The 20,609-nt window shown below is 38.7% G+C and overlaps 1 protein-coding gene across 1 annotated transcript in view; it reads right to left on the bottom strand.

The window, feature by feature from the left end:
• PIK3C2A (phosphatidylinositol-4-phosphate 3-kinase catalytic subunit type 2 alpha) overlaps positions 1-20,609 on the bottom strand; it is a gene marked incomplete in the record, with an annotated part of 1,553,204 nt that overhangs the window by 1,161,799 nt on the left and 370,796 nt on the right. Inside the window, 1 exon segment of the mRNA XM_044082088.1 lies at positions 3,604-3,750. Within this exon segment, the coding sequence (XP_043938023.1) occupies positions 3,604-3,750 (147 nt within the window).

Raw genomic sequence — 20,609 nt, 5'->3', positions numbered from 1 at the left:
GCACAGTAGGCAGATCAAAGGATAAGACAGAAAGCTGGAACTGAAAGCTAGATAAAGAAAATCTTAAAATGTTTTGAACTCTTTGAAAACAGGTATGTGATAAACAACTTAAGTCTAAATTCAAAAACTCCGAGGTGGCATGAGGATAAAGACTGGGGGGACAGCATCTTGAACTTTGACACTGACGTTGAGAAAAGAAAAGGCAAGTACTAGTCAACAAATTCCTTCTTTTCGGCACCAGAAAGATTCATGAAAAATATTTCCCTGTCTAACCTGGCTGTATGGCTGCAAAACCCCTAGATATACTACTTGTTCCAGAACTGGAAGGAACAGAATTTTTTACTTTGCAGACTGAGAAGAAATCACCTGAAAAAGAGGGAGGGACTCCCACTGCTATCTGCATCCTTTTGGAATTATTCTCAGAACCCATTTGTCTAAGACTGTTTTATTGCCACACAGGAAAATGCAGACCTAGACTCTGGGACAGATAAGGGAAGAAATCTTGAATAGGCAAAATAGTTATTCTGACTTTTTGGACTGTCCACCATTCTGGGAAGCTTCGTCTTTTACTGGAGCATCCAAGCAATTTTGTTTTTTAAGTTATGTTTGCTGTAAACTTGCGGAGATGCTTTTGTTTCCTGTAAAATTGTCTTGATTTGGAATTTTAGTGAACATAGAAAAAGGTGAGTTGAAAAATCTATGGTGTCCCTCCTTGAATTAAAATTTTCCTCTTTCATCAATTCTTAGTACCAAAGCAGCAGAAGTGCAAAACAAAACTCTTGTCAACGGTAGAATTTAAAATCACAACTTCTGATAAGTTTGTGAACATGACCAAGCAAAACCTTCTCATGACTGATCCAGTAGCAGTTGCTCTGGATACACCATCACCACTTCAGAGTGCCTAATTACCTGAGAAGCTGACAATTACAAAATTCTGAAATGTTTAACCTCTGAAGGAGGGAGGTTAGTACTTAACTTCATGTTCTCAAACAGGCCAGTTGTTGTTGTGTCTTGTGGCTTATCCCGGTTAGGGGTCGCCACAGAGGAACTCCGGTCCGCTAATGTTTGGTAGTGGATTTTTACGTGCAGAGTTATCAGCCCTGACGCACAACCTTCAACGAAGGCACGCCTATTCACGCATGCCTCCACACAGAAGACGCTCTAGCTGAGAATCGAACGGGACAACGTTTTGCTTGAGACGGCAACGCTACCGCAGCACCACTACCGCGGGAACAGACCAGTAAAGGTATAAAAACATGAGCCTGGCAACTCAGAATTCTGAAGGATAAAGTAACAATTATTCTTCTATCAAAAATGTTCCCACCCCCGTCTGAAGGAATTGGTTTTGGCAGCAAACGGCTTTGTATAAGAAAACTGTAGGATCCTTTTAGAGATTACAAAACAGGTTTTTGCGTCTCTGAGGGACTTTGTACAATCTATCACACTTTTCAGGTAGAGGAAGGTGACTGTCAGGCACACTGCAAGCTGCTAAACATCCTCCAATTTTGGTAAAACAAGATAAATTTCTGCAGGCTGAGGAAAATCCATCTGTAATAAATCACAATACTTCTGAGATGCTAGAATTTTTTCTGCTCCTACTGAAACAGATATTTCATTTTAGTTACAGTTTCAGGAAAAAGGCAACACTTCTGGAGAGAAAGCAGAAGAAAAACTTTCTGTAGAATCTGAATCTTCAGCTTGAGGAAATTTCTCTGGAGGATTGCTCTCTCCTTTCAGTGCCTGCTCTTCTGACTGGGAATCAGAGTGAGGAGGAGAGGAAATGCTTTTTTTCCTACTTAGCGAGGAAACAGGACTTAAAAATGTAAAGGTTTGACTAACTTTTAGCAAAGCCCACAGTGTTTTCTCTATACATAGTGAGAAACTGGAAAAGCAATATGCTTATCGTTTTAATTTATTTTCCTCTGGGACCCACGGAAGAAAGACTACTCAAGGCAGGGGCACTTGCCCAGAAATCAAGCACCTTAGCATGGGTATGCAGTAAGACACTGATCATACCCTCCTCAGAGACAAACAGGAGTGGTTCTCCTTTGCCTGCACAGATCATGTCAAGAGACACAGAAAATAGTCTAACTCCCAGTCTTTAGTAGTTTCCCAAGGAGCTACACTAGTGGGATTCTGAGACAGTGACTGGTCCTAGGATCAAGGGATGGCCACAGCAGTCCTCTATCAGGGGACTAAGGCAGTGCCAGCCTGCACACTAAACTGTCCAGAAAAACTTTCTTCTTGTGGATGGGGAAGGAATGAACTAGAGAGATAAGATAACTGCTCCATGGCTAGCTGAAAAGAAGGGTCTAAAAAGAGGGTAGCAAAGCCTTCTGACAGAAGATTCTCCGTCTCTGTGAAACTGCAATAACAATCACAAAAAACATTAATAGTCCCAGTATTTTTTTTTTTTTTTTAGGAAAAGTGATTTTTTTTTTTTTTTTTTTTTTTTTTTAGTTTTTCACACAAAATATCAACTGATATTCTACAAAGTAAAACTTTCCTGCCTAAATTTTTCTTCTGACCAAAAATAGCCCAGCCTTGAAGGAGCACGAGCCAACTATCAAATCCCATGAACCACGCAGGGAGAGCAAGTGCACTTTGGCATCAAGAAACTTCTGAAGCTTTGTCATCCTAACCAGTGATTTTATGCAGCGTTCCTAGAGTCCATCAGCAGTTAGTGCATGTGGAGGGTGCCCTGAAGCTTTCAATACTGACCAGTAGTCATATCCTTCACAGGATATAACCCTTGCGTCTTAACCCTACTGCAACAATGATCTATTGATAAGCACTTAAAGAAAGCTCACAGTAGTGCTGACTTAATACGAGAGCCTTGCACACCTCTCAATATTCAAAAAACTGCAGGTACAGGACCACCACTGTTGTTGGGACAGAGAGAGAACTGGTAACAAGGTAAGAAAACAAATATGTTTACTGTGCCTCTCCTCAGAGATTCTTTCTCATTATGTTTTGAAAATAGTAGCTCTACAAATGTCTTTCTCTGATTTATTTCTGTGTTATACCAATGTTTTCTGCTTTGCTCTTGGACTTCTGCTTCTTAATGGAAGGGAATCTTGCCTAGTATTCTCCAACTTTACCTTCTGCATTCCTGTCCACACCAAGCTGCAGAAACATTATACAATACCCAAAATATTATTTTTACTTCAAACTTATTTTTGTTACCTAACTTGGCTACCTATGGCTTGACTGAGTGACAACTCATAGCATATAAAACTTTGAATCAAATATTTTTCATCCTGTATTTCCTGGGGTTGTGGGGGCTGTATTTCTCCCACACCCCATAACTTATATAAACCAACTCCAGATCAAACAACCTTGGGAAAAGATCAGAAAATCCTGAGTGAAAAACTCACCAATTTGAGGAGTTTCATCATGAAAAATATCCATGCACTTCAACAAATTTAACAGAAACTTAACATAAAAGCATGGCTGAAACTTGTAAACTTTCTTGTTGCTCACAAGAACATGAAAAAATACATTGTGTGTAAACAAAACTGTATGTTCTATGCAATACATTTAAAGTGGATAACAAATTATTTAACAGTCCAGTACGAAAGAACACTTCTGTCTCATACTAACCTTAGCACTTTTAGCAGATGGAAGGTTGACAGCCCTCTTTAACTTCTTTGTGGCTTCAGTGACTGCCAAAGTTTCTACACCATCCAAAGCATTGCAGATAGCTTTGACAGCATGTATTACATACTCTACTGTTTTGTATTGGTTATTCTGTGAACAAAACAAAAACAAATTAATTGCAAATAATACAATAAGTCACCAACCATTTTAATTTCAAATGCTCATCCACTGCATGAGTTTATGCCACATATTTCAATGGACTGCAAAAACAACACATCCTCTAGTAATATGAGCTGCAGCTTTCATGCCAAACATTAGTTTCAAACTTGCCATGGGAATTCCAACAGGCTCTAAGCTTGACACTTACAAAACTGTACTTTGGTACTGCATTTGGGAAGTGAACTTAGCTTAACAGTAAATGATCACAGCTGCATTAGCCTAAGCTACGTGTGTTACATACGTAAAGATATCAGCCAGCCAGCTTCCAAAGCTTCACAGCACCTTCCATGCTCCCAGTGTGTCAGCTTGAACTGAAGTGACTCAAAAGACATGTTTGGGCACCAAGCCCTTCACAGCTGTTAAGCCAAAACAGAGGGAAGCTGCTAGCACCAGCAAGTCCATACCCTGGCAAAAACAATAAAGAAACACAGGGAGTAGAAGGAGTGGCTACTGCAGCAGTGATCAGCATCCACTGTTACGGTACATTTCCTTACACAAATGTACTGTGTTCTTCATATTCATCACTGCTGCAGTAGTACAAGCTATATGGGTAAATTACCACAGCTTACAAATTTTAGGAGGTGGAATGAGAAGAGTTCAGGGGCACCTGGAGAATGGACTTGGCAAAGCCTGATCTAAATCCAAAGAAAGAATCAAGCTTATAGACCTTTGTAAAGGTATGTGTAAAGAAGCAAGTTGCTGCTTCTAAAATACCTCTAGAATCCAATCCTTCCCAAAAAGCCACAGATAAAATCAAGGTCCTGGTAAAGTGGGGCCTTGATGCTGCCTGGAATAGGTAATAGCCTTATACAACCACTTGGAAATAGTCTCCTTTGACACAGTTCATCCCTTCTTCTTACCTTCACAAGAAATTAACTGATCCAAAGATCTGGAAATACTTAGTGCTGTCAAGATGCTGAGTAGTCTGTGGACATCCAAAATACAGTGCATCCCTTCTTCATTTTTTGGTTCAGGAAGGAAAATGTTGAGATGGATAGTTTGGCTTAAAGTAAACTCAAATACTACTTTAGAAATAAGAGGAGGATTACTTCTCAAAGAAAACCTCTCTCTGTGGAAAATGACACTGGGATGACTCACTACAAGAGCATACAACCCAGATACCCTTCTTTCAGATGTCAGAGCAATCAATAAAAATGTTTTCCATATAAAGAACCTCAAGTCAGTTAGGTTATCTGGTTCAAAAGGAGCAAGTGTTAGCTTGTCCAACAGAAAATGAAGATATTAAGGAGATATCACAGTTTTTCTAGGAGTTGTCTTGTGCAATACCCCTTTCAAAAAGATTTGAGAATAAACAGAGTAGGATCCATGGCAGACATGGTGAAATGGCCTACAAATGAAATTTGATGGAGGAGTAGGAAAGGCCACAGGATGGAAACTCACACAAATATTGTAAAACCAGAGAACAACTAGCCCTGAATGGATGGTTATGTTCTTGGCACCACACTAAAAAACCTTTTCCATGTGTCAATATAGGATTTTCCATCAGCATGTTTTTTTGTCTCCATTAGTATCTGCAGCAAGTCTTCAGTTAGCAAGTGCCTAAAGGGAATTAAGACTCTATCATTTAAGCAGTCAACTGAGGTTGACTTGGGGTGTCAGGATGTTTTTAACAGCCCTGAACTTGAGTAGTTCCATTCTGTGAGAAAGCATATGGTAATTGCTCCTGGCCATTTCCAAAAGAAGAGAGAACCACTGTTCCCTGGGCCAGAAGGAAATCAACACAATGATTTTGGAGGATTTGTTCTGAATCTTCAGAAGAATCCTGAATACCAGCAAAGGATGGAAAAGCATAAACGAACACCCCTGCTCAAAGAAAAGGCATCTTCTGTCTCCCAGGCCTTCGTGTATGGAGTCCTGTAGCAGGATCTTGCCAGCTGATTACTTACTTGAACTCCCCACATATGAATCAAATCTTTGAAAACAATCTGATCTAGTTTCCATTCACGAGTGTCTGTCCTTGTCCAGCTCAGTTTGTCTGCCAAACAATTTTAATAGAAAGAAGGATGCCTATAGAGTGAAAATGTGCTGTTAAGTTGTATCCCAAGCTACCATGGCTAGTCTGCAAAGGGGGATTAGCTGGTTGATGTACCCTATGACTGTGGTATTGTAACAACTTGAAGTGGTCCCATGGACTAAAGATGAATCAAATCAAAGAGTGGAGGGCCTTGGATTATAGCAAGCATCTCTTAAATGCATGTCCTTACCATCTGTCCTTAGTATCCCACACACTTTGCACTTTTATTCCTCTTGAAACTGCTCCCCAAACAAAGCACACTGTGTCTGCGGTGACTAATTGCTTTGTTAAGGAAAGGAGAGGGGGAGTCTTGGATTTAAGGATATTTGTTGCTGCCAACAAATGATTTCCCCTCTGAGAAACCTGAACACTGGGATTTGAAAAGACGACAGATATTGATGTTGGTACCAAAGAGACTTCATATACCACAATAACTCTCTCATTTGGAACTTTGCCAGGGGTATAATGAGAATCATAGATGACACCCCAGGAACACAATCCTGTGTGAAGGAGTTAAAAAGACTGGAATGTTCTCTAGAAATCCAGCTTGTCTGTGAGATCTCACACAAATAAGAGATTCTGGACACTTCTGAAAAAGATGCTGTAAAGATAAGAAACTATAATTGGAGTTACACAATCTGTGAACAAACCTGGTGCAGTGGTAGTCCACAGGGTAAGGCAGCAAACTGAATGTCATTCAGACATGCAGAACCTTAAACACTTTAATCTACAGTTACTAGGAAACTTGAATGAGGAAGAAGAGGTAAAAGGTTGTGAAGTGACAGCATTTTGAACGTAGGCATGATCACAAACAGGTTTAGGAAAGAAAAATCCCAAACTGGGTATCCAAGCATTCTTTTTTTGACACTAAACATTCTTGTATAAAAAATGTCCCACCTGGGAAGGAAGAACTGGTTGTAACACTCCCTGGTACAACAGTATGTGATAAAGGACAGGTGGAAATAACAGCCTGATCCTGTGTATGAGGTAACACTCCACTGACAGGAAGAATTTCCTCCCACTGCCACTTGTAACCTTGACAAATGATCTTCAAAACTCATTTGTCGGAAAATGTCTGTTGCCAAAGAGAAAAAAGGAGATTCAAACTTTCTGGGAAGGAAAAGTGACTGCCAGGATTGGAAAGGTGGATGGGGGCGGGGGGGGGGGGGGTTACAAGGTCCCTTAAATAGTTATTCTGACTTAAGTGTGTTCCTGTTTTTTGTGTGAGTGGGGGGGGGGGGGGTCCAGAATACATTTTTGAAACCCCTTGCCATTTCTTCTTAAAATTATATTTACCTGCATTTTGTTTGAGACTTATTTTTGCCAAAACTGGATGAAGGGACAGAGAATCCCTTAGAACATTTGGAGAAGGAGGACTAAAAAAATATTAAGATTCTCCGTATCAACTTACCCCTCTCATCACAGTTTTTGATCACCACTGCAGCAGGTAACAAAAACTAAATCTCTATCCAAAGAAAGGATTTAACATATTTTTGTCATCTGGGAGGTTCTGAGAACACAGCCAGGTAACCCTCCTCAATAAAGTACCAGTGGCCTAAGCACTTGAAGAAGTACCAACTGAATCATACACATGTAGTGACTTGTACATAGGTAGGTACTAGGCTATCGCCCCAAGGGCCTACGTAAGCCTACCCAGCAAGGTTCCATAGCTTACGCCACCCAAGAAAGTTATTTTCCTGTGCCACTGTCCAGCAGAGAGACAGAAGTGATCCCCAGGGTGCATTTCCTATTTCCCATCCACTCAATATTTTTCTTGAAGAGTGCTAATGAAGAACTTTGCTTGACACAGAATGGTAGCTTGTTCCAGAATATAAGTCGTCTCTGGGACAGGAATCTATCATCCCTCCAGTGTGTCCTGTTTATTGTGGTGACCAGGTTTAGGTCCCTAGAGCGTGTAGCTTGGAGGGATTGGGATTTCTTTAGGTGTAGCATGTCCAACAGCTCTAGGTTTGACATAGCTTTATATGTTAGGCAGAGATCACCTCGGAGTAGGAGATATGCTACTGAGTAAAGCTGGAGTTTTTTGAGGCGGTCAGTGTAGGGCATTTGTTTAAGGCCAGTAATCCTCTTTGTGAGGTACTTCTGTGGCCTTTCCAGCTGCTGCAGAGGTCTTGTGAGGTACATTCCAAAAGGGGCGTTGTACTCTATAATGGGTCTAATGACTGACTAGTAGAGGGGAACAATGACCTTTTTTTTCCTGGATGAGAATCCTTTTATGATGAGGTGTGCCACGTAGGAGGACTTCCTGACTACTGTGGCGATGTGACTATCAAAGGAGAGACTACTGTCCACCTGGGTCCCAAGGTCTCTTATCATGCATTCGGTGTTAAGTAGATTGCTGACTAAGTGGTAGTTCCATGGGTACAGAGTTTTCACCAAAGGGGATGACGCTGCACGTTTTGGCATTGAGCGTGAGGCCATGGCTCTGACACCAGGCATCTGTCTCAGTGAGGCCCTTCTGTAGGATGTCCATATCATTTGGGGACTTGACTATGGCTCCTAGTTTGCAGTCATCTGCGAACTTCGTTAGCCAGAGGCCTTCTGTGTTAGCCTGTATTCAGAGGAGTAAATTCCAAACAGGAGAGGTCCCAGGATGGAACCCTGTGGTACTACACTTGTCACTGCTTTGAGGTCAGATTTGGAGTCTACAACTTTTACAGTGTGGGTTCTGTCAGTGAGCCAGTTGGCAACCCATCTTGTGACGTAGGGATTTATACCTAGTTTAGTGAGTTTAGCTATAATTCCAGACTGGGGGATGGTGTCAAAGCCTTGGCGAGGTCAAGATAAGCTGTGTGAGCCACCTTATTCTTATCCACGGCTTTGATGACTGCCTCAAAGAAATCGATCAAGTTCAGGAGGCATGATCTGCCTTTCACAAACCCGAACTGGGTGGGATCTAGAGTTTGGAGGTTACCAATGTCTTTGTTTACGAGTTCCATGATGATACATTCAATTGGCCTTGCAGACCAGGCTAGTCAGGCTAATAGGTCGATAGTTCCCGGGATCAGTGGTGGCTCCCCCTTTATGGAGTGGGATAACTGTTGCTGTGCACCATTCAGTGGGCACAAAGCCTGATGCAAGGTTATTATTGAACACGGTTCTTAAGTGGGGAGCCAGTTTGTTCTGAAATTCGTGTAAAACGCAGCCTGGGATGTTGTCCGGTCCCATGGATGCTGTGTTTTTGGCTTTAGAGAGTGCAGCTTTTACCTGTGTAGTTGTGATTACAGGGACTCTGCATTCTTCCTGTATAGATATGGGACCTTTAGGGGGTGAGAGGGAGGTAAAGTTAGCACTGAACCTATCTGCCAGGATGTTGGCAATATCAGTTGGTTCTGTAATTTTCGTGCCTTTGTGCTGTAACACAGAGCAGATCTGGGTGTTGCCATCTAGATTCTTGACATAGCTATAGAATGCTTTGTGGTTGTCCTTGGATTTAGTGGTGATTTTGTTTTCGTAGCTAGCTTTGGAGGATCTTATAAGGGAGAATAAACTAAATTTAAAGACTTTTCCCTCACAAGAAAGTGCAGACAAAACATTCCTCAAACTTTCACAATTAGTAAGAACAAACTTTAAAATATAAACCAGACGATTCAAAATTATGGAAATCAAAGCTAAGCTGCAGAAACATACACTTTTCCCCTATACTTAGCAACACTATTTTCATCCTTATCAGAAACAGCAGGATTGGAACTGTTTAAAGGCTGTAAGGATTAACTAAAGCTATAGCTGCAGGGTCAGGTTTGGAAAAAGTGTATAAACTTAAAAGGTTGAGGAACTTTACACATTAGTCTGCCTTTATAGGGACAGCTGGCTAACTATCAGGAAGATCGCAGGCAGCAACACAAACATGCTCCAAAGCTGAAAGAACAGGAGGAACCAATGAAGGTTCTGGAAATTCCTTCTGTAACAGCTCACAGTATTCTCTCTGAGGGACAAAGAAGCTAATGTATTTTCCCACTGAAAACACTGGCAATTTCTGGAAATAGCCTCAGATAAAGATAAACCCCTCTACAGGAAGAATCAGAAACCAAGTTTTCCTTCCTCTGATTTTGAAACAGAAATCTGAGGAAAAAAAACGTATCTGCCCCTTCATCTTCCTGTCCAGACTCTATCATGAATCTGTTAAGGTAAAGGGGTATCCCTCTTTCTTTTACCAGAAACTATTTTGCAATAAGGATCAAAAGCTTGAATTAACCCAAAGGAAATTTGAGAAATAGAAACATATTATGTTTAGCTTTTTTGCTACTTTTTGACTGGAAAAGGAGGTCATTAGTGTTATTTATGACAGTAGCAGCTACCCCAGGGATGGGCACAACATTCTGACAAAACAGTGAAGCCTTCCCTATTCCCTCTCCCAGGACAAACAAAAGTGGCTTTCACTTGCTCAAATGAGTGGATCCCAAAAGCTGGAGAGGACATGGCTAATCCCTGTTACATAGTGTCTGCAAATGCTACACCAGAGGGATCCAGGGTAAAAGATGAGTGGTCCGAGGTAAAACTAATGGCCACACCAAAGTTACTCGCCTCTGGCTAAGGCAAACTGCTAGTCTGCTGCAGTGGCAAAGGCAGTTTGCTTTTTTTTTTGGTTGCTGGAAGATGGACACACTGTGGAAGGAACAGTATGTTCCATGATTAAGCCAAAAATGGTGAATCTTTCCCAGGGAAAAGAAGCAGAAATTTACAGTGAAAAGCACTGTAAACACTTTGCCAGTCCCCAAAAGTAAAATAAAATAATTTCTCTACAGATAAAAAGTTTTTTTTAATATTTTAAACAAGCCAAGAGGTGCAAGGAAGAGCTCAAAGTCAAGGATAAAGTCAACCTCTTTACTGAAATTAACGCTACAACTTTTGACACATTTTCGTCTTCTAACAGACTTCATCAGAAATACAAACATTTCCTTAACTGTCTTAAATAATCCAAGGAATTAAAAACCTACCAATCAGTGTCTAAGCTTCATAAATATTAATACATAAACATAAGACATTTAAGATAAAACCTTAATTACTTAAAAATACTGAATTACATTTAATATATTAATACAAATTGCTAATATTACTTATACCAATATAAATACATATAAAAACTGTATTTAAAAGAATGTTTTATATATATATATATATATATATATATATATATATATATATATATATAAATAAAATAATGTATCTAAACCAACATTTCCAATAGCTTGTATGTTTATTCCCCAAGGCAATAGCACCATCTACTGGTCAATATATAATACCAAAACCCCACAGTGTACTACAAATTGTGTTAACCTGGTCTAATACCATTTCAGTTTCGCTGCCCTGAGTTTTAATAAGGGCACTATAAATAAATGTTCATTCAAACCAGGATGTCTACTAGCATCCAGGGTAATCTGCCAAAACAGTTGACGGTATTCAAGGCGAGTTTCCCAAGGTCCCCCTAATACCCATAGGGATACTCTCAAGGACAAGAAAGTGGAACCTAGCATGACATGTATTAGTGTGTTTGAAAAGCGCATTTTTCACATTCCTTGTCTTTATGTCGTACATATGTTCATAAATATGTATTCTCAACCTTCGCTCCGTCTTCCCAATATAGAATGAACCACACTGGTTACATTCTGTGAGATATACAACACTCTCACTATTCATAGGTTCATACTAGGCTATCTGCCCAAGGGCATTTATAAGCCTAGCCCATAGTTATGTGGCTTTCGCCACCCCTTTAGTTTGAATAAAAACTATAAAAACCAACCTCCGTGCAGGAACGCTGACTGCCTCACTCGACAGTCACACACTGATGCAGTAAGCACTAGCGGCCAAGCCCCTTCGGCTCAATAGATAGTTACCAAGCACGAACTCCAAACTTCCCAGCGAATGTAAAACAAGCAACTGCTCCAACTTTAGTTAAACAACGAAACTCTCATGACATCAAAATGTAGAATAAAAAACAATGGCTCCCACTCTCTTAAAAAGGAACGTTCTTTATTCACTATGATTCAATATCAGTTAGCGCTTTCACCCTAAAAAGGGCTTCCTCAGACTGTACATTGAGTTTAGATAGGCACAGCCTTTATATAGTCTATATGCTTAATTGAATAATTTTTGTTTATCTCAATTACGTAGATGAAATTTACGTAATTAAATTATTCATTTAATTTAATTCACAGGCGGTTGAATGGCTTACGTACTTTACTTCATTTTTATGTCTCTAAGGAATCCCGTTAATATTTCATATACAGCTTATACAATTGTTAAAAAAATTTTTAAAAGCTTTTAAACTTCGCTATCTACCAGTGATAACATTTATTCTTTACTGGTGATAGTACTTTCACATACCAATAGATAGCGCTGATGCTTCATTTAATATAATATATTCATTCCTTCAATTTTTTTTTTTAAGACATACAATGAATACAAATGCTTATGCATAGCCTATAATATAACAACGTACATATACAACAATAAAAACTATATAAAATCTTCTTTAATTTATTAACTTTTAAAACTATAAACAAACATCTAGGATAATAAAATATAATATTCATAATACGTGACCTGATGGTATTACTGAATTCCACAGTTTATGCCACCTTACCCAAGCGTAGAGATTTTTGTTAAAAATTACTATTCACATCTATTATAAAACTAAAAACTCTATGTGTGATACCTAAAGTGTCTCAGTTCTTTAATCCTATTCACTTAGAGTGGGAGTTCGTTATTAAAGTGTTTCAATGTTTTAACCTTCTTCTTTTCAAGAAAGGTTGTATGCTTATTTTGTCATTTAAGCCAGGAGGGTAATCTGACCTACATCTTATTATCCATTTAGTTTCTTGTTCTAATGTGTAGTTCTCAAGACCTCCTCCTCTTATAGTTCTAGTTATAGTTTGTATCACAAAAAAACTAAATGTATGTGTATTTCCTTTTATTTTGTTATGCTTGGCCAGTGCATTTTTCTCATCTCCTATTCTTATCCCATATGTGTATTCCCTGATACATTCTCTCAATTGTCGATTCGTCTTGCCTATGTAGAATGCTTCACAGGAACAACACTGGGCCAAATATATAACATTTTCTGTCCTGCAATTAGTGCCAGTCTGAAAATTATATTGTTTTCCAGTAACTGGTGATTTGAAGGATGTGTCCGTGTTAATGAATGAGCATTGTTTACAGCTGTTGCAAGGAATTGTATTTGTTATATGTGTTGCATGGTTATTATAGCTTTTGTGGCACAATGTCCATACCATAAATACAATGAATGGTCAGATGTCAGGTGTTAGGAAGAAAATAGTCTCTATTGAGAACAGTAAAGATAAAGACACCAATATTAACACACGTGAGGTCCCTTTCCCCATACAGACCTACAAACTCAGAGGGAGATCACGTTCATCGAGCAGAGGGAGACAAAAAAGAAAATTAGGAGAAACAAGTCAGGTGGGACCCACCTTGAAAAAGATGTGGGCAATGAAGTCAAATCCTTAATTATGAACATGTCACATAGAAAGCTAAGCCTCTTTGAGGAACAAGTTTTAAACAAAGGCTTATCATTCATACCAAGTAAGTTAAGTGACAATACTGAGACTATTATAGATGTGAAAATGTTTATAAGAAACATACAACTGAAATTAGATTTTGGATCAACTGATAAAGACAGAGTTGTTAATAAATTTAAGCCCCCAAGTACCTATGTCCCTTTGCTGCATCCGCTGCTAGACACATTTTCTAGGTTAGTAGAAAATGATTTACATGCTTACAGCTTACACAGAGACACAAGGAAATATAAGAATAACTTAACATGGATGCAAAGAAGAGCATTACAAGAACTTAAGAATGACAGCAGTATTATTATAGTACCTGCAGACAAAGGAGGACCGATAGTGATCATGGACTATGAACATTATTCTAGTAATATGAAAACTATGTTAAATAGTGATGGATGTTACATAAGAATAGATATTAATGAAGTAATTAGTAAAATATTCAGGGTTTATGATACAATTGATGATTTACTTAGAAGTAAATTGATAAAGAAAGATTTCTTTAAGTTTCTAAAAATTAATAACCCATTACTTCCAATTTTAAAAGGATTACCCAAAGTGCATAAAGGACTTAAAAATCCACCTATGAGGCCAATAGTCTCTGGACAAGGATGGCTCACGGAACCTTTTTCACTTTTTGTAGAGTATCATTTAAGGACAGTAATAGAACAAAATATAAATATTTTAAAAGATAGTAAACAATTTTTATTAGATTTATATGGATATTTGTCCAAAACAGACGAAAAATTTGAGTACATATTGGTCACTCTGGACGTGAAGAGTCTGTTTACTGTGATACCGAATTTCGAAGGCATTGAAAGTACTCAAAATTATTTAAAAAAGCACACAGATATGGACTCCCAAATTTATTGACTTGTTAACATTATTTCTAGAAATTATACTAGAAAATAATATTTTTGTATTTGAAGAAGAGATCTATCTGCAAAATGATGGCGTAGCTATGGGCACTTCGTGTGCTAATAGCTACGCCAACATAGTCATGGCAGAATGGGAGAATGAAAGTTTATTCCCTTTACAAAGTTTTAGACAAAATGTCACATTTTATAAAAGATTTGTAGATGACCTTTTCTTGGTGTGGAAAGGGAGTGAAGACGCTTTATTAGAATTTCTCATAGAAATTAATAATCTTACTAGTTTCCTGAAATTTACCATGAATTACTCAAAAGATTACATCCCCTATTTAGATGTAAATGTTATAAAACTTCCGAATGGGATAGTAAATACATCTATTCATTGGAAAAAATGTTATAGGAACACCCTTCTACATAGGAGTATGCATCCCAAGCATATATTTGATAACATAATAAAGGGACAAATTATGAGAGCATCTAGGCTCAACCCGACATTACCAGGATTTAATAAAGAATTAGTAGGGTTAAAACAGAAGTTCATAGATAGGTCTTATAAAGAAGAAGATATAGTGGAAACAATAAAAGAAGTATATGAAATGAGGGAAACTAGAGCACGTCCATATTTTATGAATAGAGAAAATATAGAAGATAGTAATGACAAGAGAGAATTTAATAGTCTCCCAGTTACTATTTTTTACACTAGTGATGTTAAAGAAGTGAGAGATATCATAAGCAAACATTGGCATGTATTAGAGTTGGAGAATGAGATAGGTAGGCTAGTTGGAGAGACACCAAAATTTTGTTATAGAAACAAACCTAACATAAAAAGGACATTGCGCCACAAAAGCTATAATAACCATGCAACACATATAACAAATACAATTCCTTGCAACAGCTGTAAACAATGCTCATTCATTAACAGGGACACATCCTTCAAATCACCAGTTACTGGAAAACAATATAATTTTCAGACTGGCACTAATTGCAGGACAGAAAATGTTATATATTTGGCCCAGTGTTGTTCCTGTGAAGCGTTCTACATAGGCAAGACGAATCGACAATTGAGAGAATGTATCAGGGAACACACATATGGGATAAGAATAGGAGATGAGAAAAATGCACTGGCCAAGCATAACAAAATAAAAGGAAATACACATACATTTAGTTTTTTTGTGATACAAACTATAACTAGAACTATAAGAGGAGGAGATCTTGAGAACTACACATTAGAACAAGAAACTAAATGGATAATAAGATGTAGGTCAGATTACCCTCCTGGCTTAAATGACAAAATAAGCATACAACCTTTCTTGAAAAGAAGAAGGTTAAAACATTGAAACACTTTAATAACGAACTCCCACTCTAAGTGAATAGGATTAAAGAACTGAGACACTTTAGGTATCACACATAGAGTTTTTAGTTTTATAATAGATGTGAATAGTAATTTTTAACAAAAATCTCTACGCTTGGGTAAGGTGGCATAAACTGTGGAATTCAGTCATACCATCAGGTCACGTATTATGAATATTATATTTTATTATCCTAGATGTTTGTTTATAGTTTTAAAAGTTAATAAATTAAAGAAGATTTTATATAGTTTTTATTGTTGTATATGTACGTTGTTATATTATAGGCTATGCATAAGCATTTGTATTCATTGTATGTCTTAAAAAAAAAAATTGAAGGAATGAATATATTATATTAAATGAAGCATCAGCGCCATCTATTGGTATGTGAAAGTACTATCACCAGTAAAGAATAAATGTTATCACTGGTAGATAGCGAAGTTTAAAAGCTTTTAAAAAAATTTTTAACAATTGTATAAGCTGTATATGAAATATTAACGGGATTCCTTAGAGACATAAAAATGAAGTAAAGTACGTAAGCCATTCAACCGCCTGTGAATTAAATTAAATGAATAATTTAATTACGTAAATTTCATCTACGTAATTGAGATAAACAAAAATTATTCAATTAAGCATATAGACTATATAAAGGCTGTGCCTATCTAAACTCAATGTACAGTCTGAGGAAGCCCTTTTTAGGGTGAAAGCGCTAACTGATATTGAATCATAGTGAATAAAGAACGTTCCTTTTTAAGAGAGTGGGAGCCATTGTTTTTTATTCTACATTTTGATGTCATGAGAGTTTCGTTGTTTAACTAAAGTTGGAGCAGTTGCTTGTTTTACATTCGCTGGGAAGTTTGGAGTTCGTGCTTGGTAACTATCTATTGAGCCGAAGGGGCTTGGCCGCTAGTGCTTACTGCATCAGTGTGTGACTGTCGAGTGAGGCAGTCAGCGTTCCTGCACGGAGGTTGGTTTTTGCATTTAAACTTTTTACAGCAGGAACGCGCTCTCTAGTGGGACGTCTATATAGATTTGCTTGAATAAAAACTATGCCTATCATTTTGCTGTGCCTCTGTCAAGCAGCGACACTGAAGTAATCCCTAGGGAATATCTGCGATCTCCCATCCATTGGTCAAGATTCCTCCTGAACAAGGCCAGCGAGGTGCTCTGCCTCGCATGTACCGGGATTTTGTTCCACAGCATAGGGAGCCTCTGGGTGATGAATCTGTCCCTCCAGCACGTTCTATTTATAACCGTGTCAAGGTTTAAGTCTCCCGCCCTTGTGGTTCTGAGGGATCTAGATTTTTTGAGGTAAAGCATATTCATCAAATCTGGGTTTGACATGGCCTTATATGTCAGGCACAGGTCACCTCTGAGCAAGCGGTATGAGACTGAATAGAGCTGAAGTTCTTTCAGTCGGGCAGCATAAGACATATTTTTGGGACCCTTTATCCTTTTGGTGAGGAACTTTTGGGGCCTTTCAAGCTGCAGCAGGTGTCTGGTCAGATACATTCCGAACGGGGCATTGTACTCAATCATAGGTCTAATGAGTGATGAGTACAGGGGGACGATGACCTCCCTTGATCTAGATGTGAATCCCTTCATGATCAGGTGGGCGATATAGAAGGTTTTCCTAACTACTTTAGCAACATGAGTGTCAAAGCGAAGGCTACTGTCAACCTGGGTCCCCAGATCCCTGATGACTTTTCTGTGCTCAGTGGATTGCCACCTATATGGTAGCTAGGGTAACCTTGTTTTTCCTGAAGGGTATGACTATGCATTTTTTGGCGTTTAACTTCAGGCCATGGCTCTGGCACCAGTTATCCGTTTCTGTGAGGCCCTTCTGGAGGATATCTGTGTCAGATGTGTTTTCAACTATGGCGCCCAGTTTGCAGTCATCTGCAAACTTTGTCAGCCATAACCCTCCTGTGTTTGCTTGTACTTCAGAAAAGTAGATGCCGAACAAGAGTGGACCCAGGACTGAGCCCTGTGGGACACCACTTGTGACAGGCTTTGAGTCTGACATGGCTCCAGCAACTCTGACCCTGTGGGTTCTGTCACTTAGCCAGTTTGCAACCCATCTTGTGATGTATGGGTTTACATTCAAGCTGATGAGTTTTTCGATGATACCTGAGTGGGGTATTGTGTCGAAGGCCTTTGCCAGGTCGAGGTAGGTTGTATGGACTGCCTTTCCCTCATCAATGGCCCTGGTGACTGTCTCGAAAAAGTCAATCAAGTTTAAGAGTCAGGATCTGCCTTTGACAAAGCCAAACTGGGTTGGATCCAAAGTCTGCAAGTTCCCTATGTCTTTATTTATGAGTTCCATTATGATCCTCTCCATGGCTTTGCAGATAAGGCTTGTCAAGCTAATGGGGCGGTAATTTCCAGGGTCTGTGGAGGCACCGCCCTTATGAAGTGGGACCACAGTCGCCATGCGCCACTCCTTGGGTACGTATCCTGAGGTAAGGCTAAGATTAAACAGCTGTCCTAACTGTGGGTTTAATTCCTCGTTGAGTTCGTGAAGCACACAGCCGGGGACACCATCCGGTCCCATGGATGCTGTGTTTTTGCCTTAGTGAGGGCAGTTCTCACCTGGGCGTTGGAGATGTTTGGGGCTACAATCCTCTGGAATAGATATCTCTCCTTTTGGGGGAAGGGGAGTTTGCACTGAACCTGTCAGCCAGTATGTTGGCAATGTGTGTAGGTTCAGTAATTTTCACATCATTTTGAACTAATTCTGAGCATATCTGGGAGTTTCCTCCTAGGTTTCTAACATAGCTAAAGAAGGCCTTATGATTGTCTTTAGAGTCCTTGGCGATTTTTCTCTCAAAATTTGCCTTGGATGATTTTATGAGAGCTCTTAGTTTTTACTTATAATGATCAAAGGTGTCTTACCTTTCAAGGATTTTGCTCTATCTTGTAGTAGCTTCCTCCTTTTGTTGTAGAGCTTGTTTATGGCTGGGGTCCACCAGACTGGATGCTTGCCTTTGGTACAGAGAGTCTTAGTTTTGTTTGGGATTGCCTGATCCATGCAGTCCTGTAGGTGCTGGTAGAAGGCATTTGTAAGTGATTCAGCGGTTTGAGTAATGTTTACCACTGGCTCAGGGGCCTTAAAGGAGACCACACTAGTTTTTAGAAGTGTGAAATCGGCTTTTGAGAAGTTTTTCACTGTGGTCTTTTTTTGTTTCAGGTGGGGGTGGGATGAGGACCCCCAGCGAGATTAGTTTATGATCTGATCTCACCAGTGAGGGGTATACTTCCGGTGTTGAACATTTTGATCCCATGTTCGTGATGATGAGATCAAGTATGTTTTCTCCTCTTGTGGGGATTGTAAAAATCACTCGACACCAAATTCCTACCCCTACTAGCTAAATTAATACTTTCTTTGTTAGAAATAAATTCACATTATTGACAACTTCACATTTAAAGGTAACTTTTCTTTTTCTACTAGAACATCTCCTATCCCCTTCTGAGACTCCAAGAGACTTTTAAGATTTCTACCTTTTTGTATATAAATTTTAAGGGTCCTGCCTTTGAAAAGGGAAGGTCTGTAAATTCCAGAAAACTTTCCCATTCCACTTCCAAAATGTTATTCAAGCCAGTATTATCAATGTTAAACTCAGTAATAAATGCTCGTCATATCCACATTGTACACCACATCTATATTCTTCTCAGTCAGTGCATTAAAATTTTCACCTAAAACAGGGCAACATTTTACTTCCCTGAAAGCAAGGACTTCAGCTTTAATATTTTGAATCAGCTCTCCTGGATAACCCCCTCTCCTGAAAGGACAATTGGAGAAAATCAAATTCATCATCAAAATCTGAGTCCTGTGAAGTCATTCTACTTTCCCGGATAAATTGTCCTTTCATTATACTCGAAAGAAAAAAAAAAAAGGGGGTGTGCAGTAGTATAGTGCAGGTAGGAATTAGAATGTGTGTTTTTACGATGCACTTCAGATTTAATACCTCCATTATCCATTTTTTTCTACTGTAACATCTAAAAATGTAAGGTATCCCTGGACATAGTATAGGTGAATTCAAGAAAATCAGTAGTAGACTCAATATAATTCAAAAACTCATGAAGCCTAGATTCCATTATCCACCCAAAAAATACAATCATCATCCAGGAACCTAACATATTTCACCCAGCAGTCCCTATAATCAGACTGAAGTATATACATTTTTTCCCACCATGCCAAAACTATATTAGCATAAGTGGGAGCACAGTGTGCACCCATTGCCACACCCTTAATTTGGTGAAAAATTTCACCACCAAAGAATATAAAATTATTTTTGAGGACAGATTCCATCAATGTTATAATCACATGTAGGTCCATTTGAAGAAATATTAAAATCTTCAGTCAAAACTGCCTCAAACCAACTAAGTCCTATTAAGTTAGGAATAACAGAAAAAATATACTTGATATCTATGGCCACAAAAATGTTACCAAAATTACAATTCAAAAAATGAAATTAACATCGCCTATAGGAACATAGATATGGTTTTGTATGACCTTTTGATGGAGGGTCTCATTACTAGGGATACTTATCATTTTCTTGGTAACGATAGACCTATTATTCCCCCCATATTTGGGATTCCAAAGGTACACAAGGACCTGAGTGACCCACCTTTGGGGCCCATAATGTCAGCGGAAGGGTCAAAAACAGCACCTCTAGCAAAGTACCTGGATGTTGAGCACAAATCTATTTGATGTTCTAGTAGTCAGATATTGAAAGATTCTTGGGAATTTCTTAAAAATATAGATGTGAATTGTAATTTTGGAAACATTTTTGTGACCATGGATATCAATGATCTTTTTTCTGTTATTCCTCACTTAATAGGACTTAGAAGCAATTTTCACTGACAATTTTATTTCTTCTTCAAATGACCTACAAGCGATTATAACATTGATGGAATCTGTCCTAAAAAATAATTTTATATTCTTTGGTGGTGAATTTTTTCACCAAATTAAGGGTGCGGCAATGGGTGC

Source organism: Protopterus annectens, chromosome 9.part0, assembly GCF_019279795.1.
Source record: "Protopterus annectens isolate FY-2018-M chromosome 9.part0, PAN1.0, whole genome shotgun sequence".
In the NCBI taxonomy this organism is placed as follows: domain Eukaryota; kingdom Metazoa; phylum Chordata; order Ceratodontiformes; family Protopteridae; genus Protopterus; species Protopterus annectens.
The sequence above is the reverse complement of the archived record's forward strand: the minus strand, read 5'-3'. Positions and strand labels throughout refer to the sequence as shown.